At 32.0% G+C, this 27,944-nt stretch overlaps 2 protein-coding genes across 3 annotated transcripts; one reads left to right on the top strand and one right to left on the bottom strand.

Annotated features, from left to right (window-relative positions):
- Positions 1 to 6,888: 6,888 nt before the first annotated feature.
- Positions 6,889 to 11,747, bottom strand: LOC112491540 (uncharacterized). The gene is made up of 8 exons (XM_060812130.1): positions 11,491 to 11,747; positions 11,024 to 11,132; positions 10,837 to 10,929; positions 8,637 to 9,345; positions 8,400 to 8,543; positions 7,867 to 8,238; positions 7,161 to 7,794; positions 6,889 to 6,899 (listed from the first exon to the last, which is right to left on the bottom strand). Exons 4-8 carry the CDS (start codon positions 9,339 to 9,341, stop codon positions 6,889 to 6,891), a joined length of 1,866 nt encoding a protein of 621 aa, XP_060668113.1. The 5' UTR covers positions 9,342 to 9,345; positions 10,837 to 10,929; positions 11,024 to 11,132; positions 11,491 to 11,747.
- Positions 11,748 to 18,570: 6,823 nt separating this feature from the next.
- Positions 18,571 to 20,085, top strand: LOC107409901 (F-box protein At1g61340). 2 transcript variants are annotated; one of them, XM_016017322.4, is made up of 4 exons: positions 18,571 to 18,720; positions 18,842 to 19,131; positions 19,237 to 19,311; positions 19,404 to 20,085. In XM_016017322.4, exons 2-4 carry the CDS (start codon positions 18,877 to 18,879, stop codon positions 19,665 to 19,667), a joined length of 594 nt encoding a protein of 197 aa, XP_015872808.3. In that variant the 5' UTR covers positions 18,571 to 18,720; positions 18,842 to 18,876; the 3' UTR covers positions 19,668 to 20,085. The 2 variants fall into 2 exon arrangements, with proteins under 2 accessions (XP_015872808.3, XP_060669935.1); XM_060813952.1 differs by having other exon boundaries at positions 18,588 to 19,131.
- Positions 20,086 to 27,944: the final 7,859 nt, after the last annotated feature.

The raw sequence follows: 27,944 nt of genomic DNA, 5'->3' as shown, positions 1-27,944 counted from the left end.
AAGTGCATTGAAAGTGTCACTTAATGTTTGATTAGGCAACACTTTTAGAACCGTCAATTTTTGCTTTGTATATTTAGAAGATGCTTTATTAGGCACCGGTTTTTTATTATATGATGCATAAAAACTGCATCTTCTATGATTGCTTTTCTTATAGTAAAACAAAAGAAAAAGTGAAAAATTTTCATTGAATAAATGAAAATTTTTTCGCATGCTAGTTAAAATCTCAAATCAAAAACCAAAAACCCAACACATATTTCAATCCAAACCAAAAGTTTAAGCAAACACTTGTTGATTTAAGCACAAGAAGCTCTCGGTTTGTACATGTAGTAAACTAAAAGCATGAGGTAGTCATGGTTTGCAAAGTTAGTTAAAAATGAAACAAGTGTAGAAGTTTAATGGTGGGACCTTGGCTTTAGAAAGAAGAAATAAGAAAAAAAGAAAAAGAAAAGAGAAGGTGGTGGTGTGTGAGATTGTCTTGGTGGGAAGGAGAAGGAAATGAGGAAACGAATTTGCTAAAAGAGATGAAAAGGAGTTTGGCCACAGCCAATGGGGTACGCGGAATTGGAATTTCTATTGAATTTAAAGATAAAAAGTTATAACTATTCTTCTAGGCATTACATACGGCATTTCACACGGACAAAAGAGATGAGGGTATAAAAAGAATTTTGAATGGTTTGTAGATTAAAAGTTCTAATTACCTCTCCATGTCAATTTAATGGCATTTTTATCATTTCCATGAATCTTTTTTTTCCAAAAGTGTCCTTTTGTAAAACAAAATTAATTTTCCCCAACCATAATTATATATATATTTACATGCTATTTGAATTTCTAGAAGTTTTGAAAATTTACAACAATTTCTAATTTGGTAAAAATTAATTGGGCAAGTACACATATATATAAAATGTAAAAATATTTTCTTTTTGCCTAAGTAAAAATTTATCAGTATCCAAACTAAATTTGAAAAAAATTTGACTACTATTTTTCTTTAGAAAAATTAACAAAAATATTTCAAAAAAATGAATGCATAAGCACCATATAATTACATGGAAATTAATAAATTTAAAATTTTGGGGTGTTAAATCAAATTAATTATCATAAAAAAAATGAAAGGAATTTTTTATATTAATTTAATTTTAATAAGGCTATAAGAATAATTTAGACATTTTAGAAGGTGTAAGTGATATTATTAGAAACCTGTAACATGTTCTTTTTATTTATGCCAAATTTCAAGAGTATGAATTATGTGTTTATATTTACTCCAAATCTGAAAAGTACGAATTATTCCCTTTTATCATTTTAAGATGCTTTTAATGTTTCAATAATTTTTTAAAACATTAAAATAGAAAAAATAATTTTCCCTTAGTTTTCTTTTTCAAAATTACTTTTATATTATTAATGGGCTTGATTTTGCAGGCCCAGTAGGAAGGCTGAATATTGAGCTGGATCTAAAAAAGAAATTTTAATTGGAAAATTTGGCTCAATATCTTGTTTTAAAAGCTTTAAAGAAAATTCCCCTTCCGATTTCAAACTTTTTTAATTTACCCACCTCTTTTCATTATTCCAACTATACCCTCATACCACATATAATTTCTCTCCCTTTCTTACTAATATCCCACCTGCCACATTTCACCTTCAATTTCCCTCTCTCTCTTAGCGGTAACCCTTCCTCACATTCAAGTTCTCTCTCTCTCTCAAAGTGTGTCCTAACAGAAGTCATAAACCCAAGCCAAGCCAGTGCAACCCAGCTGTTGGGTTTTGACATCAAGGTATATTAAAAACGTGGTGCTCAGTTTCAAAAATTAGTAAATTTTTTAGCTCCCATGCGATTCTTTCTTGGCTTTCAAAAAAATTAATAACATTTTTCATCAGTTTTTTACTGTCAAAGTTCAATGGGATTGTGTGTGGGTTTGGGAAGAACATATGAAGGAAAGCAAGCAGTGCAGGGATTGTGTGTGGGTTTGGGAAGAACATGCGGGTAAAAAGGGTTTTTCCCATGAATAGCCACCTTACAACTCCATTTTAGAAAAATAGCAAAATTTTTTTTTTTTAAAAAACTAGCCACCTTGGGACAAAAATACCCTTGATAAAATTGAAAATTACACAAAAGCTTTCCTTTCTTCTACACAGCCGTTCATTCGTGTGGGTGGGGTTTATACAAAACTGTTCGTGGGGTTTCTCTAAACTCTTTGCATCTCATCGCCTCTCACTCTCATTTTTTTGTATTTTCTCATATCTCAAACTAAAATCAGGTAAAAATTTTATCTTTTTTCTTATTAGATGAAAGTAAGGAAATATGTGTTTTTTTTTGTTTTTTCTCTTTCTATTTTTTCTTGTAAGTTTTATTAGTTTAGGGTTTTTTAAGCTTTTTATTTGATATGGGTATGCAAGAAATTGATTTATGAGATGTTCTATGTGATTTTAAAGATACTTTAGGTGGCATATGGTTTGAAAATGGGAGAAATTTTGTGTAAAACTGAAAAATCGCGAAAAACAGTAAAAACGGAGGAAATTTGGCGAAAAAGATGAATTTCCGCCAATTTCCTCCAGTTTGTCAGTTTTCGCAAATTTCCACCAATTTTCCGCCAATTTTCCGCCAGTTTTTCGCCATTTTTCCGCCAGTTTTCCGCCAATTTTCTGCCAGTTTTCCGCCAGTAGGAAAAAGCTATATTTGGCCCGAAAAAAAAAACAGAATCAACTTTTTTAATACAGTTAATATGTTTGTTTAATATTATTCAAAATTTTATATATTTATTGATTTAGTTTAACGTTATTCATTTAATTTTGTAGTCAAATGGAAGATGATGACATTGTAATTGCGGTTTTATACAATGGAACATTGGTACAAAATGATAGTGGTGATTGGGAATATCGAAATGGTAAAAATGTAATGGTTTCCGTCGGTAAGAGATGCACAAAATCAGAGTTAGAGGATGAGATTTTCAATTGTATTGAGATAGATCGAAATGAATATTTGCTAAAGCTAAAATGGATATATGGACGATGTGCAGAAAAGTTGGATCCTACAGAAATACGATGTGATAGGGATGTGAAATGCTTTCTTCAAGAAGTGAGGAATGGAGGGATGACAATGATGCGGCCTCCATTGTATGTTGAGGTGATTTCAAAAGTTGAACATGTATGTAGAAATGTTCATCAAACAGCATTTGCTTCGGATAGTGGGAGTAATCTTCATTCTTTTTCTTGTCCTCCAATTGGCGGTCGTCTACCACAAGCTTCCGGTACTGAACCAATTCAGGCTACATCTCAGGAAATTATGGTTCAAGAAACTCAGTTTAGAGATCAAGTTGATGTTCGTGGGGGGGCCTGGACATCATTTAACATTCACGAAGGAGTTGATGTTGGAGGTGACTATGCTGAACGGTTTCCTAACGACGAGGAGTATGAGCAGTTGCATCATATTGATCATGATGAGAATTACAATGCAGCAGGGGATGATGTTGGTCATAATGATGTAGATTTTGATCATGAGTTACCGGATAATGATAATGATATGCATCCTGAAATGAACAATGAAGGAGTTGATGATGTTAGGGTTCATCGTGCTACAAGTGACCACATATCATCGAGCAACAGAAGTGGTTCTATGGCCATATTTTCGTCAAAGTTCACTGGCTGTGAGAGCATAGTAGTTGGACAATTATTTTGCAACAAACGTGACCTACAGAATAAACTGAGTATCTATTGCATGCGAGAAAATAAGGAGTTTAAGGTGACACGATCAACTACACAACGGTATGAGGTTGTATGCTTGGAAAATACTTGTAAATGGCGACTACGTGCAACCACATTTAAAAATGGAGAAATATTTGTTGTGAGAATTTTTGATAATGTACACAGTTGCTCGTTAGATATCGTGCATCGAGAACACAAGCAAGCCAGTAGCCGGGTTATCGGGCAATGTATCAAATCGAAATATGAAGGTATTGCACGTGTTTACAAACCCAAAGAAATTCAACATGATTTTTTGCAGAAATATGGGGTGAATATAAGCTACAACAAAGCATGGAGAGGTAAAGAGTATGCACTTAACAGTGTTAGGGGATCTCCAGAGGAGAATTTTGCTAAGTTACCTGCCTACTATTTTGAGTTAGTGTCGAAGAACCCTGGGACTGTTACACGTATCAAAACAGACGATAATAACAATTTTGTATATTTCTTTATGGCGATTGGAGCAAGCATTAGGGGATTTAAATCCCACATAAGACCCGTATTGGCTGTTGATGCAACTACATTGAAAGGGAAATACAAAGGGTACATGTATATTGCATCGGGCATGGATGGCAATAAGCAAATATATCCTTTGGCTTTCGGCATTGGAGATGGAGAGAACGAGCAAGCATATACATGGTTTTTCCAAAACCTGAAGGATGCCATCGGAGATTTTCCAGATTTGGTGTTTGTGAGTGATAGACACCCCGCTATTGAAACGGCATTACGCAAAGTTTTTCCCAATGCATACCATGCGTTGTGCACGTACCATATAAGCAGAAATATTAAAGCAAATGGACATGCGAAAGATGAATCAATAATACAATGTTTCATGCTCGCAGCTAGTGCATATTTGGTTGAAGATTTTGAGTTTTATATGGGGCAAATTGAGGCAAAAAACAGTAGGGCTGCCCAGTACATTCGATCATGTGACCCTACAAGGTGGGCACGTTCTCTTTGTCCATGTAGAAGGTACACTATCATGACCACCAATATTGCAGAAAGCTTGAATGGCATTCTGCTAGATGCTAGAGAGATGCCAATAGTAGCATTAATAGAGCACATACAGGATTTACTGCAAAGGTGGTTTTATGAGCGACGTACTGCAGGTGCAAAATTGACAAAGCCTGTGACTGACCATATGGAAGAGCAACTCACACTACGAAATTTGGAGTCCATCGGACTACGTGTGAAAGCCATTAATATGCATGAATTTCTTGTGGAAGGTGGGAGTTTGAGGGGTACAGTTAATCTCCAATCAAAAACATGCTCATGCAAAGTCTTCGATCTTGATCAATATCCTTGTGATCATTGTATTGCCGCTTGCAGAGACCGAAAAATTGCTCCTTATGGCATGTGTTCTCATTACTACACCGCGGATGCATATCGTGCAGCTTATGCTGAGTCCATTTATCCTTTGTTAGATGAAAAACAGTGGCATGTCCCGAATGACGTGGCAAGTCGCATTGTTCTTCCACCAAGATGGACACGTAGGCGAGCCGGTAGACCGAGGATGCAACGCATACCATCCGAAGGTGAAGATGTTATTGGACGTAGATGTAGCCGATGCGGTGGTGTTGGACATTATAGCCAGAGATGTACGAATCCATTGTCTTATGCTTCGAATTAGAAAGTTTTAATTTAGTGTTATGGTTTAATATGTTTTGATAATTATTTCATATCTTTTTTTTTTTTTTGAATTTAATCCTAAATGAAAAGATGCTTTCTGGAATTGATTTTCAATCTTTAGTTTACATATCATTTTATGAAATGTCCAAATGATTTTGAAAATAAAAACAAACATATATCAATTTTATTTTTATTTAAAATGGTTATTGATTTTAAATGTCACTACATTTTTTGTTAATTCCATCTTCATCTTATATAATATTTGTCTCCACTCCCAATTTTTTTTACCCTACTATTAACTTATATAATCTATTAGAAATTGATTTTCCAAGTGAAGGAAATTAGTTTCTAATAGGAGTAAAAATTATTCAACGATTTCCGCTTGGAGGAAATGTTTTCCAACAGGAGGAAAACTATTTCCGCTTGGAGGAAAATTTTTCCACCTGGCGGAAATTTATCAAGAGGCTTCAATTTTTCTTCATATGGGATTTCCGACTGGAGGAATGTTTTTCCTCCATTTTTCCTCCAGTAGGAAAATTTTTCGGCCTATAGGAAATATTTCCGACAAGCGGAAAATTTTTTAAAATTTGAAATTGAGCTCTTAAGGCGTTTGTGCATAATGGAATTCTAATAAATAAACATGGCACATTTCCTATAAGGTCAATTACTTATCATTACATCAATACCACATTGTTATCTTTGTTAAATGAACATTATAAGCCACCATTATATTTACAATTAAAAGTCAAATATAATAAATAATATGCATCTATAAACATGAAAAAAGGAAAGAAAAAAGCATCACCACGCAGCTCATATGCTAAATTCTTTGTTGTAAACCTCATATGCATACTTCTTCCTAAAGAACTCCATGTTATCTTGTGTGAATGTCAATGGTAATCTAGCATGTAAGAATTCGATGGTCTTGAGTGTAAATATGCCACAGTCACCACTACAAAAACAAACAATTATTATAACATATATTAGTATTATTAGAACCATATTCAATAGTTAATATTTATTCAACAAACATGTAAGTATTAAGAGGTTTTACCCGTTACTTTGCTGAGGGGTATTTTGTGCCAATTCACATGTAAACTCGTCAACGGAGTCTACAAGATCCGGCCGCTGCTCATAAAAGGATGCAGACCGCAGTAAATATGGTAACATTATGCATAATTTCTGGAAATAAATTTGTCCCTTGTATCGGTTACCAGCCTTATCTGAATCATATACAGTCATGCGACGCTCTTTTAAGTCCACGTGCCCTACCACCCAATGTATGTTGCGCTTGTTTAGTGGAATCAACAACTGTCAATACATTACAGAATTTCAGTTAGCACAATAAATAAAGGAAGGCACATGAATAAATGAATAGTTAACATTACACAATTTGGACATGTATATATTACATGATTTACGTATTTCCATGGCTTGGACTCCTTCATTCGAATCCCCAGCACATATTCTTGCATTGCGTATGAGAATTGGAACTTAGATGGATTGTCGATGAACTTTCCATGACATTGCTCAATGTATACCTACAACAAAATAATTTATTAGTTATCTAAAATCGCAATAGCCACATATAGGACACCTGGCCGTTACTTACCCAAAATCCTCCATCTAGCACCTCAAAACTAGGATAAAAAATATCAGGAAATTGATTGGCACGTACACGAAATAGGTAAGGCAGGACTTCCATATGCTGCATTGAAAGACGAGTTAATTTTAAATTACATCCATGCAGTTGAACAACTATCTATGGAATTTATCAAATTATAAAATAAAAATCTTGATACTTACATCGTGATTCAGCCACTTCCCACTGTTTATAAGCAACTGGAAAAAGTCTTTACCCGCTGTCAAAATGTCCATATCAACCTTTGATGCCCAACCAGACTTCATAAATTTGTCAAAATTTTTTACAAGTCGCGTAGGTACTGGTTTGTATGGGTCGAACTTCAAAGTAGAAGATGCACCAGGTAAAGTGCGCTGTAGTTTTTTCCGCAAGCCTCCGACACTATAAGGAGTTGTAATAGCTGCTGCCGCCTTCCTATCCCTCCTCCCAATATCTATGTTTTGCTTAGCAGCTACTACCTTTCTTGCACGTCTCCCGGCAGGAAACTTTGATGGAGACACTTTCTCAATAATCGTAACACTTGGTCCTGCAAGGTCGTCAACATATGGCTGTGACTGTCTATCAACGGGGGTCGCATCGGGACCATACTCTCCTTTATTTTCATCCCCTTGACCGTCCATCCCATCTCCCAACCCGTCAGCACTAACTCCCACTCCTTGGTGCTTCATTAACGTATCAAGCTTGGTGTCCAAACTTGCAAACTCTCTAAGCATGGCAATTCGTAAATCCTTAACGTCTTGCCGTACACTAGCCACTTCGCCTTCAAGGATTGTTAATCTCTCTCTCAAAGGTACCTAAAAGAAATAATAATTATTAATACTTGCAATAATGAAAAAAAGATAAACATTCATACAATTTATTCAAACCTCATCATGGGATGGAGTCGTTGGAGGTTGGGATGGAGTCGTTGGAGGTTGGGATGGAGTCATTGGTTCAACATGAACATGAGCAGCAACTCCTGCAGTCGATGAAGAAGGCTGGTCTGTCGGCTTATGTCCCATTCGCCGCCTCCCTCCTTTTCCCATAATTTCCACAGACGCCTCTTTCCGTTTCTTACTTATTCCACTTCTTGTAAGTGGAATACCTTCATCTTTTTCATCATGACTTGCCTGTGGTGGCTTGTCTCGAACAGCAGGTGCAACATTGTATGGAGTACTGTCATGATGTACATCCAATGCCAAGTTGCCGATATATGCATGCTCAACTTCAGTCACATTCATTAAGCCATGAACGGGATACTGCAAAAGACAAAAGGGATTATAATCAAGTGATTAGCAAGTAATACTAATATTCATACAAATACTGCAAAAGTGTATAAATAATATTATTATGTTGGAATGTATATTTATATATATATATATATATTTGTACATATAAGTGGAAGAACTCATAGACTTACATCACGATGATCGAAGAGTTCAGTGGCCTTCTCAAATCTTGGCACTTGTGAAAAATGCCAATTAAGAATTCGAGGGAATGCCATGTCCGGCAACTTCTTTCCGAATGCTTGACCCAACGAAGGAATTGTCTCAAAACCCCAAATCTGTCAAACAATTAATTAGTAATCAATAAGTAACGAAATATACACCATACATACAAGTGTAACAAACTTTAAATAATAGTGTAACAAACTTACCATGAAAGCCAAAGGAAACCCACAAAGACTATAACTCTTTGACTTGTTTAAAGCGATGGACTCTCTATGCTCAAAAGCACTCTTCAACGATCTAATGGTGGTAGTATACGATAAAGTACCCCATGGATAGTTATTGAAGTACTCTAAATCGTCCACCATCTCCAAGTGATTATGAGGTGCGGTGGCCATGCTTTCTTTGCCTAGAAGAACCGTCTCTAGGAAATATAATAAAGCCAACTTCAATCTATCATCGTCGGCTTCATCATTGTCTTGACACTGTGCAGTCAGGAAAGCTTCGGTTATCTCCGAATTAGTGACCTTTCGCTTTCCGCCAAAATACGTGTCACTAATACGAGTAGAGATGTTAACCTGCCTATTGGGTTCGTAACCAAACCGTAGACCTGTAATTATGGTGAAGTCCCTCTGTGTAAATCTAGCACCACGCCCTCCAAAATTGAATACCATAGAGTCCTTGTCGTCGCAAACACATTGCCTATACAGCATGCTGTTGACGATGTGGCCACTAAATTGTATCTCGTTGGCCTTCAAAAAGTGGCCAAAACAGCTATCCTCAAACTTCTTTATTTGGGCTGGAGTCAGTTTGAACTTAATATCCGACACGGCTTTCCAGAAGTTCGATCTACAATTAACCTTTGCCCTCGATATCTCCGAGTCCCAAAACCTTCGTTGGTAATCTGAATCCATTTATCTGCAAATCAAATACAACAAAACATAACAGATGGAGGAAACGTTTTTTCCGACACGAGAAAAGCCTGAAGGATAATTTTTCCGCCTGGAGGAAAAACTTTTCCGCCTGGAGGAAAACATTTCCTCCAGGAGGAAAAGGTTTTCCGCCTGGAGGAAAAAATTTCCTCCAGGAGGAAAATGTTTTCCTCCTGGAGGAAATTCGCCTGGCGGAAAAAATTTCCTCCAGGAGGAAAAAATTTTCCGCCTGGAGGAAATATTTTCCTCTAGAAGTAAAAAAATTCCCACCAGGAGGAAAAAAAGAGAAAATATTTTCCTCGGGGTGGAAAATTTTCCAGAACCAAAATAACATACACCTAACGGGATTTTCAAACCAGCGCATAATACATTATACATTAGTAGTGTACATTATACATTGCTTCGTAAAGATAACCTATAGATATATTATGGTTTCACATTCAAACCTCCCATTATATTCAAACAAAAACACAACTTCACAATATTAGTAACCATGCAGCAATCAAATTTAGCATATTATATGTGTAAGATGTGCATATGAACAAGAGCATATGAGAAATTTGGAAATTTTCCACCAACAGAAAAAAACCACAAGAAGCATAAACCCTTTTAAACAAATATAATCCATACAATTAGTTATGTCTAACCAGTCATAAGCCAGATCTCAACATGAACACCAAGAAAAACAACTAACGCTCCAGTTAAAATCTCTGTTCTGGTTGCCTAAATATGACCTATCAGTATCACAATAATGCAGCCTAGATACAAGTGAATCAATAGCCTTGCAAGAAAGAAAAATAAGAATAACAAACAATTGACAGAAATCTACTAGTAAATAAAAAAATAATAACAATAAATAAAATTAAAAATAACAAAACTAAGGAATCAACAACGAGAAATTATTTGCCTTTTCATGTTTCTGAACATACAAAATGAACAAGGAGTATACACATGCAAAAGGAATCAGTTCAATAGGCATCCTTACAGCAGGACGAAGAGAACAATACAAAGATTAAATGTCCACAATGGTGAATATTAGGAAGAATAATGCTAATTCACAAAGAACAAATTTCAAACAATGGAAAACTGTAACTTTTGCCCCAATAACTGAAGATAATTGTTACTGCAAGCCTACAACTATTTTGGTTGTACTCATGCTATAGGTGATGCATAAAAAATAAAAATTTCTATCCAATTAGTGATTAGACCAAGGACAGAGTATTATGTTGAAATGCAAGACTATAGAACTTGAGGTATAAAGAGAAGCGCACATCATAACTATTCCCTAGTCATGTTGCAACAAATGCTTTAAGCATGCAATTGAGGTTACCGGTGGGTCATTTTGAGCACAAGGAAAAACTTAAATCCAACCATCCATATAGAGTATCTACAGAGATCACATACGGGTGCAAAAAGTAATTAAAAAATAACACAATTTACATCATCATAGCTGTAATTGAATTTGCCTTGTACTCACCTGTATTTCACCATCAACATTTGGAGAATTACTGGCAATATGAGCATCTCCTTGAGACGTGGACTTAGTTTTGGATCTCTCTGTAGCTTTGGCCTTCTCCAATTGTAAAATTTACATCATATATGTACATACTGATCTAATCCAAATAGAGAATATATATATATATATATATATATCAGAATTTTACCTGGCAAAAAGCTGTAATTAATTCTGGTCTCAAGATACAAAATCGAGACCCAGGTCCAGTGTAGTTTGCATCACGAGGAGTGACTCTCATCAAGTCAAGGAGATAATGCCTGAATCATAAGATATCAAAGAGAAAGAGAAAGATAGAGTTAGATGTTTAAGTTGTTAACACTTTAATACTACACCTAAGATTTTCCCCTGCAGAGACTTCAATATTAGTTAAAACATTTAATTGCAGAAAAAAACAGCAACAAAGAACGCTGAGAAACTGAGTTTAGAAATTTTTCACCATGATGCAAACTTCAAGCATCACATGAAAGGATATATGCAAGCACTAAACTGGGGTGAAAAGCCAAATACACAGAAAGAATAAGGTTTAAGGTGATCCGAAGTATGCAAGGATTGGGATAGAGGAAGACCCAACTTCAAGAGTAAGAAGTTTTTATGATAGAAAGACAATAGATTCACCTGTCATCACTGCCAACAATACCCTTGCATTCCACTGGTGCAGCTAACTTGAAAACATTTCCAGATCCATCATGGACTGTGTGCACCTTCCTGTGTTTCAAAAAAGAATAAGGAAAGGGAAAGCAGAAAAAGTGTTTTGGTCGACGAAAAGAGATAAAAAATAAAATAAAAATAAAAAGAAAAATTAGTAATAGAGGGTATTTTAGTCCGGATATTTTAAAAGTGGGTTACTTTTTTAAAAAAAAAAAATTGCTATTCTTCAAGAAATGATTTATAAGGTGGTTATTTTTGAAAAAAACCCGGGTAAAAAATTTGAAAAACGAATGGGCATATTTCTTTATCCACCTATTTCGGTGGGCATTGGGCCAAATTTTCTATTTTAATTTTAACATGGAAATTGGGCTCAATGCCCATGGATTGGACCCGTTGAAAAATAAACTCAATGCACCGAATAATTTAGATTTGTCAGGATAGAGCTCTAAAATACCGGTAATACCTCCATTAATATTTCATCTCCCTCCCTACCGTCTTTCAGTCCCCTGGCCGTGCAAATACTTTCCTCTCTTCATTTCTCTTTCTCTTCACCACACATTGATTGTAATGGCTCCCTTCAAGAGTTTGGTAGGCATATCCAGCATGATTATAACAAATAGCAAAAAGTTTGATCTTGAAGTGAGCTCGATCTTCTTTCGTACACAAAACATATCCATAATAGTAGATATTAAAATTCCTCATAAATAAAAGTAGATATCAAAACCAACATTTTAATTTTTTTAATTAAATGTATGGTGTTTGGGAGAGCCAAATAGAAAGAAAAATTGAGGAATAGATTTCCAAAAAAAACAAGAAAAATGGAGGAAGAGTTAGATCTATTGCGATGAATTGTGATTATTGAGATGTCGAAGATAAAGGTAGTTTGGAAGACAAAAAGAAGATAAGGAGAAAATTAATTATTTCTTAGAAAGTGTTTCAATATTTTTTTTTTTTCCCCTAATCAACCACTAAAAAGAATTTGGGCCAAAACTTAAAAAATAAAAAAATGTATTGGCTTTTTTTTTTTTTTTTTTTTTTGGGGGGGGGGGGGGCGGAATTTAGCCCAATATTCTGTTTTGAAGGGCTCCAAGTATATTCACCCTTTCCGTTTTAAATTTTTTTATTTTGCCTTTCATTTTCTAATATTTCCAGATTATTCTTATGAAATATCAAAAGAAAAGGGGAAAAAAAATTAATGAAAGGGTTTGCTATTTTTCCCCTAACTTGAACGTAGCACAAAGATTTTTCAAACTTTTACCCTCCAATCAGAGGTAGATTTCTAAATTAATTGAAAAAAAAAGTCTACCGAAATCACTATTTAGCTCTCCTGCCGTCATCACCACCACGTCCAACGACCTTTCGTCGATGGTAGCGCCAGCCCCAAGTGGGCTTAAAAGACTATTTTTTTTACTTTCTTTCTTTCTTTCTTTCCTTTTTTTTTTTTAGTTTTTTTTCTTGTTTGTTTGTTAGATTTCTATGGCTATATTTTTATTTTTTCTATAAAAATTCAATTATGTGGAATTTTGATAGGATTTGCAATGCTTTTTCAATGTTTTTTCATGGAGAGTTGTGGGATGCTTTTTCACGGAGGAAAGGAAATGCTCCTTTTTCACGGAGGACAAGAAAGCAGAGGTGGAGCAAAGATTTTTTATTTTCAATAGGATTGTGTGTGGATTTTCTGGAAGAAGAAGGAAAAAAGGAAAAGTAGAGATGCAGGCATGGCTTTCGGGAAGAAGGAAAGGAAAATAAAGGAATTTTTTAGTTTATTAAAGGTGAAATAGGAAATAAAGGGTAAATAAAAAAAAACTGAAGAAAGAAGGGATAAATATCCTTAACTTCTAATTTTGGTGGATATTAGACCAGATACCCCTTTTTGTTTTTAAATTGTATGATGTAGTTTGGGCTTCTGAGTTTGGACCTTTTGGAAGTTTGGACGGGCCTTAGATCGTAGTTTTTCAGTGGACTTATTTGTAAACTTCTTTAACATTCCAATACCCCTAATTCAATCCATACATGAGACCAAAAATTTTAAAAAAGTTGTTTCGTAGGTCCAATTTATAGGACTCATTTATCATCCATGTATACACACATACCCAGAACCTAGACTTCTGTCAATACTTTTTTCCTCAATCATTATAATACATTAAAAATCAAAATTTAAAATTATATTTATGAGATAATATTTGATAAAAATTAATAAATATTTATTAAAAAAATTATTTTTTAGCTGTTTTAGAAAAGTTGAAATTTTGAATTTATGTAGAAAATTTTTTTATTTTTTTTAACTTTGTTGAAAACTCAATGATTATTTAATACAATTTTTAATTTATAATTAAATACTTATTAACTTTTTAATAAATTTTTTTTTTCAAAAATATCTATTATATAAAATTGTATAGGTAAAATCTCTATTCTTATAAGCTATACCAAATATAATTTTAGTATATGATTAAATTAATATTTTTATCATTTTTGAATTTTAAATTTTAACGCTTAATATAATCTAAATGCTAATAAAAGAAGATCTGATATTAAAAATATCAAATCATCCTAATATGAACTTTATTGATATATATATATATGTTTACGAAAATATTCTACCGGGCAACGTGAAGCATAGTATGTTGCCTAATATCCCTTTGATTTAAGATATTTTGACCATTAAGTGAAAAGTAAACTTAATCATTTAGAATCATCTTTAACTTTTTAAATTAAGAATAAGTAAACTCAATCATTTAGAACCATAGATTTGATATGATATTTTGATAAGGTCAAAGGTGTAAGAGACTTATGAAAACAAATAATCATTTGTAGATCATACAAATTTGACGGTTATAAATAATTATTTCTTTTTATAAATCCTTCACAATCACTTATCACAATCACTTATCATATATTATGAATGGGATCCATATGTATTGAAAGAATATTCTTAAAATAAGATAAACAGAGAAGGCCAAAGTCAATAGTACCAACAAATAAAGTTATTGTTTTTTGATATAATAATTTTGTATTTGAATTTGTTACCCCAATATATATAAAAACATATTTGGTGTGAGAAAAAATAATGTTGACCATATATTGATATAATTAAACTTATATCTGAATTGTTTTCAATTAAATACAATTAGACGTCACAAAGCACAAACACCCCTCGCTTAACACCATTCAATAGAAGTCACAAAATGTCTAAAACACTTTTTAAAAATTACTATAATTTTTAAAAATATAGTAATATCAACTATAGGAAAAGGAGAAAAGCATTATTTGCTCCACTCAAAATAAAATTATTAAAAGCTGTAAGTTCGATCAATTTTAAGATTACAACTCGTTATAATTGAAAAGGGAGATTTTACTCAAATCAAGGGAACATAAACCTAGTATATTATCAGTGAGGATTTAGAAGTGTATTTAAAATTAATTTTTATCACTAAATCAAGCCTATGAATACTAAAAAAAAGAAAAAAATCTACCTAATTGTTTCTTTATCATCTTAATAAAAGTATAAACATAAAATAGAATAAAGCTATCAACTTCTATCCTTAACCGAAATACAATAAATGTGTTACTTATAACCAAATACAATAAAATCTTGAAAAATTAATGTTCGATACTAATCTTGCTAAATAAATAAAATTGTTTAGTCTCAATTTGAATTGGTGCACTAAGTGAATAAATTTGCTAAATCCATTAGGATCCATTGAATATATACATAAATATTTGATTAAACTTGTAAAAAAATAAGTAATATACATATAAATATATACAATTCATAATGAGAAACTTTGACTTAATAGCTTCTATTTTTTTTTTCCTTCAATTTAGCCTTTTCAAAAATATACATCTAAAGTTTTTTACTTTTTTTATCAAAATGTATAAGAAAAGAAAACAAGATTTCAAATAAGAATTAATCAATTGATACGCTGATCCACAATCAAATCTAGTTTTTCATAAGTAAACTAATCAGTTAATTTAATAATGATTTTCTTTGTATTTATCAATGGGATTACTTCTATTAATAGACTTTTTGTATATAGTGAAATTCTCTATTGATTATTTATTTATTTATTAATTGAGTGGTGATCAATCCAATGATTATAGATTTGATCAAAATTAATTGATTTTCTCCTTTATTACAGTTAGTAAAATTATTTTTCAAAAAGAGTATAATTTTTTAAATTAATAAATATTTATTTATTTATAAATTAATAAATTGTTTATTTGCCAATAACTAAATAACATTTTTTAAATGAACAATTTTTAATAATTATAAAAATATTTATTTATAGAGGTTTTACTGTAGTTATTGAAAATTAACAGTACTAAAACCCTTACGATGGAAAAGGTGAAAGTATTGGGGAAATACTTTTATACTGGAAAAAGACCTTTTATATTTATATGATTATTAAAAAAACTTCATTTTAAATTCCCCATAAGATCCAACCAAAAATTAAAAAAAAATCCCACATAAGAGTATAAATGATTGAAAATGAACAAGCATGACATGGCACGTAAATATGAAAAAAATAAATAAATAAATAAAATACACCAAACTACACTAGGTCTATGGGACAGTTCAATTGGTAATACTTATTGATGATAATCATTGGGATTTGAAATCAAAAGTTGGTGATGAAACCCTCTTGTCAAATTTGATCAAAAAGAAAACTAAGCTAAATCTTAAAAAAAATTTCCATTAAAGTTCATTTTTATGTTAAATGGAAAGATTGACCAAAATATTATAATAAAAATGAAGAAATAAAAAAGAATAACATCAAAGAAAATCTTGCATAATTGACTGATAAATATCAATCTTTTCAACAGGGCGTGCCAGACGAGACGCTGCCCAAAAGCTCGGTGCTTAAAAACTTAAGCTGAGATGCTTCTAAAGCTTAAGCTTTATGATATGAGACACAACAGAAGTGAAAAAAGCGTACGTTTTTCATGCCTTTTATGCAAAGGGTGCACCTAAGAGAGAGAAAAAAAAAAAATTCAAATTTTCTTTTATCAATCAGGAAAATATAGGGAATCCTAAAGGCCAAAACCCATATTTGTGTTTTTCCCTCGCTTCCTTTTCTTTTTCTTCTTGCACCGGCAATATTGCCAGCCATCACACATCGGCAACCACCAACAAGTTGGCAATCGACCACTTAGCCATTGAACACTAATCAAGAGCCTAATATTTCAATTTTAGGATCCAAATTTGTCTCTTGTTGCTATACGTTGGTAGTCATCAACGACCAAACACCATCAATAAGTCTAGTATTCCAATTTTATATTTATCAAACAACCTACTACATCTCAGTTGAGCATACTGTAATTTTGTGATTGTGAAGATTAAATTGTTGGGTATACCATGTACTTTGATTATAGGGGTTATTTTTGAGAAAAGATTGTGTGAAAGATATATAATGTACAAGTGTAGGATTTTGTGGGGATCACTATTATCTTCTTCTTTTTTCCCTTTTTTTTCTTTTTTTTTTTTCCCTTCTTCTTCCTCTTCTTCTTCTTTTTATAAAGAATTACTTGTAAACTTTATTTGATGGTTTATTTATGTATTTACTTTTAATGTTTAAATCTATTCTAAAAGCTATGCAGGTGGCAAAGAACTTTTAGTGGTGTAATGTGCAATTGGAAGCTGATGCATTGAAAGTTATCCAACCCCTAATTCACAAAGACTTAAGCTCACTGCACTGGTCCCAAATCTATTTTCAATGACATTGTTTTAAGCTGTTCTTTTTGTTGGGCCCCATCTGGTCAGAATTATTTGTAAGTGGATGACAAACCAGGAAATATATGGGCCTATACCTTCAAATTGGCTTTTGTTTTTTCTTGTTGATTGTATGAGTTGGAAGAATATATCTGAAAAAGCTCTTCGAATCTAGATTGTTTTGTTTCAGTCTATTTTTTTAGTTTCAATGAATTAAATCTCTTAATTTAGCCAAAAAAAATATTTTTATAATTTCTTTACTAAAAAAATAAATGCTTTTGAGCTGTCACCAAAGGCTTACGCCCCTTTGTGTTATAATTTACATCCTATCTTATATATAGTAAATTGCCTCACAATACATTTTGATGTTTAAAGCAATACACTTTGATGTTTAAAGCATAGACAAATATTGATAACCAATTACTCAAAATTAGCATTTAATGCGTACTATAACGAAGCTTACATAATTAAATTTAAATAAAAAAATGCTTATTAAAGAGTAGGTAACCTAACCAAACAAACTTAAATTGTATGGTTTTTCAAAATGTTGAATATTTATGTGATCTCAAATCAATTTCGCCCTCTTACTACCCAAATCTTCTCTTTAGGCTCTCAAATCATTCTTCACAACCAATATATATTCTTTTGCAATATTGCAAAACTTGACAGGATTGTGAAGAAAATGTTTTATTAATTTTACAAGGCAATTATGTGTGATTATTCCAGTCTAATATAATCACCTATTTTTAATAATAAGTTCTATTACACGCATCCACCGTTTTTGACTCGTGGTTGACGCGGAATTGGACCATTTTATCATCGTGTAAAACCAGGCAAGTTGCAAGTAGCCGTCAGCCGCCCAATTTAAATACTCGGTCAAACCCCACAATTGGTCACCGGAGCACTCACTTCGTACTACCCTGCGTACCTTCGCCCTACACGTGTCGCAATGTGAATGCTCCTTTAACGTGTCAACGGTGCCTGGACGGTTCACTTTAGCAAAGCGTCCAACACACGTCCAATAGCACGCAACGTGCTCTCGAAGCTACCGACACAGCCGACTTAGACCGACCATATCGCCACGTCACCAGTCAGAAGCATACATGCTGCTTCCTACCTCCTCCGATTTTAGACACGTGTCCCACTCAAACGGCTAGTTTTTGTAAATGCCCTCTTCAGTTTTTTAACCGCCAAAGAGATAATTACACGAACGAACGACGTGGATTTTTAGAGATTTTTCCATAGAAAATTCCAGTAGATTCCGTAAACCGCGTAGATTTACTGTTTTCAAAAAAAATAAAAGCAAAATCCACTATCTTTTCCATCATATATATATATATATATTGGACCAGTGGGATTTAAAGCGACAGCTTTTTAACTTAGGTGGTTTAAAAGTCTATTGAATTCATTTTCTTAATATCTCGCAAAAACATAAACAGGAACACTAGTAAACAGTTTCTAATTTCAGACGCAAGCCGAAGAAAGAGGTGTGTTTTGCGTTTCGCGTTGTTTCTCGCTCTCTTTTCTTTTACGTTGAGAGATTTGAGGTTTCGATTCTTTGCTGTGGGAGATTAATCTTACCGGTAGCGATTTTATTGGGTTTCATAGGAGTTTTGAAATTTACTGTTCGGAGTGATTCAGAAATGGCTTTGGGAAAGAAATGCACTTCTCTGAAATTGAAGCGTAGCAATTCGGTTGCTGGTCATGAGGGTTATGAGTTAGGGCTTGTAAACTATACGCGAGGGCTTGGGAGAAAAAGGATTGTGATTTCCAACAATGGCGACGCATTGTTTCCTTTGAATTCTAGCCTAGAGACTCCATTGAAAAAGCGTTGCGGCGAAAGAATGGCTGTGGTCTCTGAGAGGTCTCCTCTGGAAGCTTTGCCTCAGGATATTCTGGTTAGCCCCAAATTTTCATCAAGCTTAATTCAATTTTTCTTTTTTTTTTTTTTTTATAATTTAATTAGGGATTAATCGGAGATTTTGAATTTGAAACTTGTGCAGATTCGGATTCTGTGTTGTGTAGACCATGAGGACTTGAAGCAGCTAGTTCAAGTATCTAAATCGATTAGTGAAGCGGTGAGTATAATAATTCACATTGTTCATTTTCATCGATTAATCTGCGACTCTCTCTGATATTGATCTGACTTTTTTTGTTTCCATAATTGCAGACTTTGATTGCAAAGCAATGGCATTTTGCTTACAGCACACCTAGAAAAACTCGTGCATTCCGATCCGCAATTGATTTCCAGGATTGCGGTGGTGAGGTCGATGAGATTGAAACTCCGATTGCTCCAAAGCAAACAAGGCTGCCTAGGTCACGCCTGAGCAGGAAGAAACTGGAAAGTATATCTGTGGCTTTGTTTGCTTGCCCGGACGACGAAGACCATAGGCCGAGGAAAAACCTATTCGCAGAGTCACAGGAAGCTTGTTGAACGGATTTGTACATACAGACTTTACAGATTTTGGTAAATTGTTGTTGTAGATTTGGGGCTATAGGAAAAAAGGGGGGGGAAAAAAAAAGAATAGGGGCTGTGATATCAGATAGGTCTCTGACTGGTTTTGGTTTTTTGGGGTTTGTACATGTCTGGAAATCTTCCACGAGTCAGGTTTCTTCAAAACGTTTCATTGAAGATGAGGGTTTGGCTTGTTTGTAACTTTCTGTACATGTATTAGGGACACAGGTTCGAGATTCCACTATTCATGTTTTTCAAGGGCACAACATTTGAGCCCTCCAATTCTGATAAAACTGTACAGTTTTGGGTCTGCTTTAATCATTGAACTGTAAGAATAGAAATAATGTTTAATTCCCTTCCCACGTATTTATTTTGTATATTGATTGCCATTTTTGCATTGGGTTCAGCTCCTTTTAAAGTTTTAGCACTTTTTTTTTTTTCTTTTTTTTCTTTTTTTTCTTTTTTTTTTTTTTTTTTTTTTTTTTTTTTTTCCAGCATTTGTTATGTTTCTTTCTTTCTGTGGTTGGGACTTTGGTCTTGGTATGTGAGCTGAAACTGAACTGAGTGGATAGCTAAGAGGTTTGTAGCTGTACCCCCTTGGAAAACTTGTAAGAAAATATTTGGGTACGTGATTCAATTGCTGTGCATTTTAGAGACTTTGAAGGATGGATATTGGTGGATTTATTTCTTTTTTCTAGCAAGCTGTAGGGTTCCAATTACCATTAACAGTTTGGTATACCAGCTGTACACGGTTTCAAAAACTTCTTGTACTAGTTGGCAATGTTTATAGAAGTTCCAACTGGAGCTAACTGGACCTTTAGTCCTATTTTTTGTCAGTTAGCTGTCTTTTACTACATTATTTTTTAATGTAGTGAAATCCTTGTTCAAAAAAAGCATTCTCTGTCTACTAAAAGGAGCTCACCTGGATCTCAACTCTTTCCCACTTGTCTGGGTATTCGGAGGAAAACAAACAAATAAACACATACAAAATTCTCAACATGAAATTCCCCATTCATAAACATCAGAGAAAGTTCCAAATCTTCGCTGTCACAATTGCATGTATGTGGGGCTCAACTTGCATTTCCTAGAGGCGTTCTAATAATAGGATATTTGGGGTCGTATAATTTTAATTTGTATTTGTTAAAAGATTCATCACATATATGCCAATACAATCACTTGAATCAACTAATGGTATTAAACTAAGAGCAACTAAAATTGTAATTAGATAAAGAAGTTGAAACATGATTCCCCTGTTTTTACATAGAAATTCAAAGGGATATAAAATTTTAAGAGCTTCCGACACATATTTCTGTGCAGGACTAGTTGCTTATGCATCTTAAACACAATGGCAACTAGCAAGAATCTAATTACCCAAGCTCCTATTTATTGTCATGCCAATTAATTGATAGAGGATGTTTTGAATGAGATTATACTTAAAAATTGAACATAAAAACAAGAACAAAAACGAAAAAAAAAAAAGGAGCAAAACAAAACTGGTGTCAAGGAAAAAAAAAAAAAAAAAATTACAAAACCCCGTAGCAGCCACAGTCCTAGGGAAGCTTCAGAAATGTTTTGTCGCCTAGAGGCCAGGGATTTTTATTTTTTATTATTTTTACTTCATATATATATTTTTAAAGAAGCTTAGTTAATACATTTTAAAATGGTCTTTTGGCCTCTATTAATTAAGGTTAGTGTATTGTTTAGAGCATTTATAAAAGCATGTTTAATAGAGATATAGATTGTGAAAATAAATGTCATATAACAAATATGGAAAATGTTTTAAAAAAATTGATCTCATATTTTAATGTTTAAAATAAATGCCAAATTCATGTAGCCTAGACATTATCAAAGTGAATATCTAGTATGATTTAGCACAATAATCCTTATCAAGAATAATTTTTTTAAAAGGAAAAAATAAATAGATATATTATTATCAATTAATATTGTTATTTATTTAAAGAAAAAAGAAACAAATATATAACATCATTAATTACTTGGAATTCAAACAGAATAATTGGAGATTGATTCTAAAATGTCTATAAAGCAGACATTTATGTAGTAAGTGATTCCAATCTTTCTGCCATATAAATAGAATCCCTAAAGCCATTGAAAATTCTTTTAATAAGGTAAATATTCTTTTGACTTAGATAGTTTAGGTTTCTTACAAAAATTTTGATAGTAATCTTCTTTCATACTATATATTTTAGATATTAAATTAAAAAGTTTATATTTCTGCCATTTATATTTTATATTTATGAATTTCAATATATAATTTGAAAAAAATGTTATTTTTCACCATTTAAGATCTGATAATTTAAATAGTTTCTATTAAAAAATTTACTATAAAGATTTTAGAATTAGAAAATAATAAAATTAAATATTTTAATTATAATTTAATAACTATCACTAATCATGACAAATAGCAAGAATTTATAATTTTGTCAATTTTTTTTAATATCATGTATGTCATATTTTTCATTTAGAAATTAGTAAATGATACGTGTGGCCCATTTGGAACCGGGATTGAACTCAAATGGTTGAAGTCTTGTTCAATTAAATTTGATTAAATTTAAGAAAATTAAATTTGATCAGGCTAAATTTTAAAAATAGTTCATCCAACCGGACTAATTTTGAATCTTAAACAAGCCTTATGATCTAAATGCAGTTTTTTTTTAATAATTAAATTCAATTAGAAATTTATTTGTGTTATTATCCATATTATGCAATATCCATTAATTCGGAAAGTTGATCTGTTACCACAATCCGATGATTCGCTGCCATGTTTGAAAAAGCTTGGGGTCGTTTTGTTATTTTAATTTAAAAAAGAAAAAATTTGCAATAATATATCTTAAATTATATATAGTTTAGCATTTTGCATTTAATTTTATTTTATTTTATTTTTACCATTCTACACTTTTAAATTTTTTTTATTTTGACGTTGTACATCTTGAATTTTATTTGTCTTCGTACTTCGCACCTTTTTATTTTTATTTTTTTTTGGGTTAAATTATCTTATCTTAAATTAGATCAATATTTAGTCTTTATAAAAAAAAAATTTATCTATTCAAAAATTTCAAATTTAGTAAATATGAATTAAAAGTCAAATTTTATAGTTATTCATGCATTTTTATTGTAGGATAATCGATACTGATTTGAATATATTTTAAATATGATACAAATATTTATTCTTCAAATAAAGAAATGACAATTCTAAACATTATAAAATAAAAAGCTATTCCTCGAATAAGTATTCTTATAAAATTGATATTTTTAAAATTAAAAATCTACCAAATATATTAACAATTAATTTTATGAAATAGATTTTTATACCAAACGTACTCCTGAATATAAAATTTAAAATAAAACTTTAAAACATTATTTTTGTAAAATATGTTATCTTATTTATCTTATGTATTTTTAATGTTTATATATATTATTTTTTAAAAATATTTTAAAGATTTTCTATTGTGTGTTTTTTTAATAGAATTTTACTTTTCCAAAACAAATTGATTATTTTTTAATCTAATTATTTTGGTTTTTTTTACAAACTTCTTTAAAAAATAATAGTATTATATAGTTTTTTTTAATTATATTTTAATTAATTTTTTTATTTAGAAACTTTTGCATTTTGCATCCCATTTTTTACTTTATGTGTTAAGCATATGATAAATTTATTAAAAGCTTAACAAAAAACGGAGGAGAATACAAAGTGCAAAGAAAAATGAAATTTAAAGTGCATAACGGTTAAAAAAAAATTTATAATGTAAAATACCAAGTTATATATAATTTAATACGCAGTTATATCAATATTTCTTAAAAATTTGAAATAAAATATTAGATGTATGCGGAAGTTGCTATCCTTTCCTCTTCTACAAATCTTCTTCTCCCCTCTCCTGCGCCTTCCATCAGGTCCTTCGTACTATCTCACACAATCGTTCAGCCTAGAAATACAAGTGGACTAATACTATAACTATTCTCATAAAACCATGATCCCTTTCTACTTGTCTCTTTTTTTTTTTTCAACTTTTATGAGTGTTTTTGCTGCTAAATACGTATATTTAGTGAAGTATCCAGAAAATTTATTTAGAGGGGTACCGATTTATATGTTATTATATTAATTTATAATGTAGAAATAGTTGTAATCCAACTAATTAGAAGTTGAATTGAGAATTAACTTTTTAAAAAATTTTCTGGAAGAAAAATATGAATTTCAATAGAAATACACAATAAATTGATTGCCAATTTATTACAAAAAATAAAATAAAACAACATATTCATTGAGAAAAAAATAAAAATAAAAATCTTGATAAACTAAAAAAAATTAATAGAAAAAGTGCAAATTTTTTTTTAAAAAAAAAATTGCAGCTTAAATTCCATTAATTGGAACAAAAGCTGAATTAGAATATCATGTTATAAATATATATTTATATATATATATATAGATGTGTATATATATATTATCAATAGGGTGATTATATTAAATAATTATATTTGTATATATATATATTTATTTATTTATTTAATATTAAGTTAAATAGGCACATTGTTAACATAGCATCATATATTATAATTGTAATAACTAATTATGATTATATATATATATATATATATATATGGACAAGTGAGAAAAAAAGAATATATATTAGTGAGAAAAAAAGAATATATATATATATTAAAAAAATAAATGCAAAAGAAACGGAAAAACGTGTGAGTGAGAGTAAGTGGGGAGATAGAGGGGGATGGGACACTTTATTAAAATTTTAAAGATAAAATAAAAAATACAAAATAAAAAGATGAAAGAAAAAAAATATTATGAGGGCACGTGCCCTCGAGCTTTGCCTAGATCTGTCTATTGGCTATCCAAGGTAAGCCTTTTGTCTCCAGGAACCAACTTTCAAATGAAAAGAAGATGGATCTATTGAAGCAATTTTCTCGCAACTTGAAACATCCACAACACCAAAAGGAATGTTCTAGACAATGATGATCTTAGTTCATAGTATTGACTACTATGCCGATTTGCCCATAGATTAGATTCCCATTCAAGTTCCAAACTTGATGGAAAGGTAGTCTATGTTAATCATAGACGGACACTTCATCTGGGATTGTGATCCCTCTATGGATGAACCTAGTTGTAACTATAACATGGATTATTAACTGCAACATGGATTATTCTTTTAATGAAGATGAATTTACTTGACGACATTGGAAAAAGAAGAAACAAATTGCAAATGAATGCAAAAGTCATCACCATAAAGGAAATCGTGATGACAATGATCATGGCAAAGGAAAAAGAAAAGCCTGGATAGGTTTACACAAACCTTCAAAGCTTCTTGAAGATTACAAAGGAGCTCATAGCGTGGCTTAGGAATCCCAACTTTAAACAGAATCCCTCAAGGCAAAAAACTCTCCTAGAATTGAATCTTCAAGTAGACATTTGCCTGCTTATAAAAAAGGTTTAAAGATTATTCGAGAAGAAGAAAAGAAAAAAGGAGAAGTCAAAGATTGTATGATGTTCCCTCTTGCATATGAAGAAGAGTTCCCCTTTATTGAAAGACAGATTCATTTGACATATAAAAATTAGACGAGACCATTTATTCAGTCTAAGAAAGTAACAGCCGAGGGGAAAAACCCCCATCACTCATGTTGAGAAATTTTTTTAACTAGAAAACTATGAATGTTAGAGCTGCTTAGAACACAGTTCTCAGGAGAATTGATATGAAGATAGACAAAGTGGCAACACAAACAGCTTTGATAAACACTGAACTTGAGAACTTGTCTGTAGAAGTCAGACAATTAAGAGATAAAGTGGTAACGCTACATTGGACCAGCAATTAAGATAAATGTTGGCATAAAGAATGTATGGCCCTGAATTTACAAAAGGGGAAAAAGAGATAAAAATATAAAATCCAAACTAAAACAAATAGATGATGATCTTAATCGACCTCAAACCATGCTTTTCTAGCACTTATTACTCCATTGTGTTCAAAATGACTCATGAAGTTTTTAAGGTCCTACCTACAAAACCTTCCAAATCTGCCCCTGCTCATAGAAGTACTTCTGAACCATCTACTTCTAGCTCTTCAGAATTACCAAAAGCTTACGATTATAAGACAAAAGCCAATGAAAAAGGAATACTTAGAAGATCAATTGTCATCCTTAGAATTAGAAAAATATGAAGAAGACTCTGAAGAATACATGGCTGACATTTCTACTCTGCTGATGGCACAATCCTCTACTACATATCAGTCTCAGCAACTACCAACTCATAATCAAACACAACAATCTAATCAAATGGTATTTGAACTAGAAATCAAAGGATAAACTAGCCAAGAATGGCAGTAAACTCCTTTCCCAAATGCCTATCAAACTTCGAGACTTGCTTCTGGCTTATGGTTTACATTCAATGATTGGAGCCAAACCAATGGAGAAACAAGATATTTGAGTTTGGAGCATAGATAGATAATTAGATGAACAAAGAAGATGCCAACTATGTAGCATTTTTAAAAGAATTTGCCTTTAGGTTTACAAGCGGACTTGGTGAATATAGGCAGATACAGTTTGTTCAAGTCAGAACTGCGTCAAAGCACTCAAAACCATTTATTCTGAATTCATAGGAGATCATTCTTTACTCTCCTTGCAAATTCAAAGAGAATTTTTCTCTATGAAGTGCCACTCTCTCAAAAGGAAAGATTTTAACGACCATTATAAAAGAATATCTTTGAGATACTATCTTATTAGTGGAGTTAATGATAAAATTTTAGAATAAGTGTACATATCATCCTTCCTAGATGAATTGTAGCTTGAAATCCAAAGATCTATCATTGCATTTAAATTTCCCATAGAAAGAATTTCAATAGAAAACATTCCACCAAATGGCACTGTCTGCTCTTGATAAATTGTGTGATACAATCAATATTTCCAAACATTCATGAAGAAGCACCCTTTATACAAGTCAATCTACAAATAACCAGATTTACTAATTAAATATCCACAAGATATCTATGACCGTAAGATTAGAAAGTAGAAACATTTCTAACACTATTATAAGAAGGAGAATATTCCAAAAGGAAAAGAAAAAAGTTCAAATATTGCCAAAAAAAATACAGCAAGGGCATCGATAAAAAGACTAATCAATGTTATCTCTACAAACAGAAAGGACATTATGCTAGATGGCATCCAAGTAAAAGGAAAAAAAACCATAAAACTGTTACAGCAATTGCATATTGATAACCCTCTTTTGGAAATAAAGGACGCTAATATTGAATCACTCTACTATGAACAGAATGATAGAGACGAGGAGACAATGTTTGCACTTAAATGCAAATGAAAACAGTGAATATAAAGATTATTTTCTTATCATCAATCACTTAACTTTCCAAATAACTTCCAATGAAATACCATAAGCTCTAAAGGTAGAAGTTGTCTTAGTTCCTAAAATTTCAGTCCAAATCCTTACCAGTAAGTATTCTTAACCCAAAGATCTGACTGCTTACATTGATACAAAAGCATAGAAAAATATGATGAATTCAGAGACTTCCTAAAGAGTGTTGGAAAAAGCATGAAGAATGGTTTAAAATAGTAATGGCAAATTGTTCAAGATGAAGTAAATAACAAAAGGTCCTATTGAAATCAAGATCGTCCTAGACTGTATAATATGGATGAAGGTTATTGGCAGAAAATTGCCTAATAAAAATATTTTGATTGGAATGGATGTGTATCCATTCTTCCAAAAAGGGGATAAAGTTTCATGCACAATTTAAGGTTTTCGTGAAAAAATCTGAGTGTACTCCTTGTCCCAAAAAGCACTACATACAAGCAAGTTCAAGAGAAACTCTTAACTCTATGTGCAAATAGTCATGAACCTTCAACCATCCTCATCCATTATAGAAAAATGAACAATTTTTTGTGAAGCTACCATTCAAGCTAAATGAAGATATCAATCCTACCGAGGCAATGCATTCCGGAATGACTCTTATTGATCTCTAACTTGCAAAAGAAGAATACTTAACCCTACTCCAATAAGGCTGATTGAGCCCACAAAGTCAAATTGGGCTTACCAAGTTTTCTGTATGAATAAGAAGTCAAAGATAAACAGAGCAAAGAAAAGGCTTGTCATTGACTACTAGGCACTAAACCATTTCTTGAATGATGACAAGTTTCTATTGCCAAAGATTAGTTTGTTGCTTGCCTATCTTAACAAAGCCAAATATTCTCCAAATTCGATCTCCAGCCAGGCTTTTGGTAAATAGAAATCTA

Source organism: Ziziphus jujuba, chromosome 1 (assembly GCF_031755915.1).
Source record: "Ziziphus jujuba cultivar Dongzao chromosome 1, ASM3175591v1".
NCBI classification, from domain to species: Eukaryota; Viridiplantae; Streptophyta; class Magnoliopsida; order Rosales; family Rhamnaceae; genus Ziziphus; species Ziziphus jujuba.
This window is presented reverse-complemented; position numbering and strand designations above follow the sequence as displayed.

Excerpts from the sequence above, each read along its gene's own strand:
- LOC112491540 (XM_060812130.1), bottom strand. The coding sequence starts at position 9,341 with ATGGATTCAGATTACCAACGAAGGTTTTGGGACTCGGAGATATCGAGG. Across the intron at positions 8,239-8,399 it reads AACTCTTCGATCATCGTGAT|TATCCCGTTCATGGCTTAAT; the intron begins GTAAGTCTATGA and ends TGTCTTTTGCAG. Across the intron at positions 7,795-7,866 it reads CGACTCCATCCCATGATGAG|GTACCTTTGAGAGAGAGATT; the intron begins GTTTGAATAAAT and ends TATTTCTTTTAG.
- LOC107409901 (XM_016017322.4), top strand. The coding sequence starts at position 18,877 with ATGGCTTTGGGAAAGAAATGCACTTCTCTGAAATTGAAGCGTAGCAAT. Across the intron at positions 19,132-19,236 it reads CTTTGCCTCAGGATATTCTG|ATTCGGATTCTGTGTTGTGT; the intron begins GTTAGCCCCAAA and ends AAACTTGTGCAG. Across the intron at positions 19,312-19,403 it reads CTAAATCGATTAGTGAAGCG|ACTTTGATTGCAAAGCAATG; the intron begins GTGAGTATAATA and ends CCATAATTGCAG.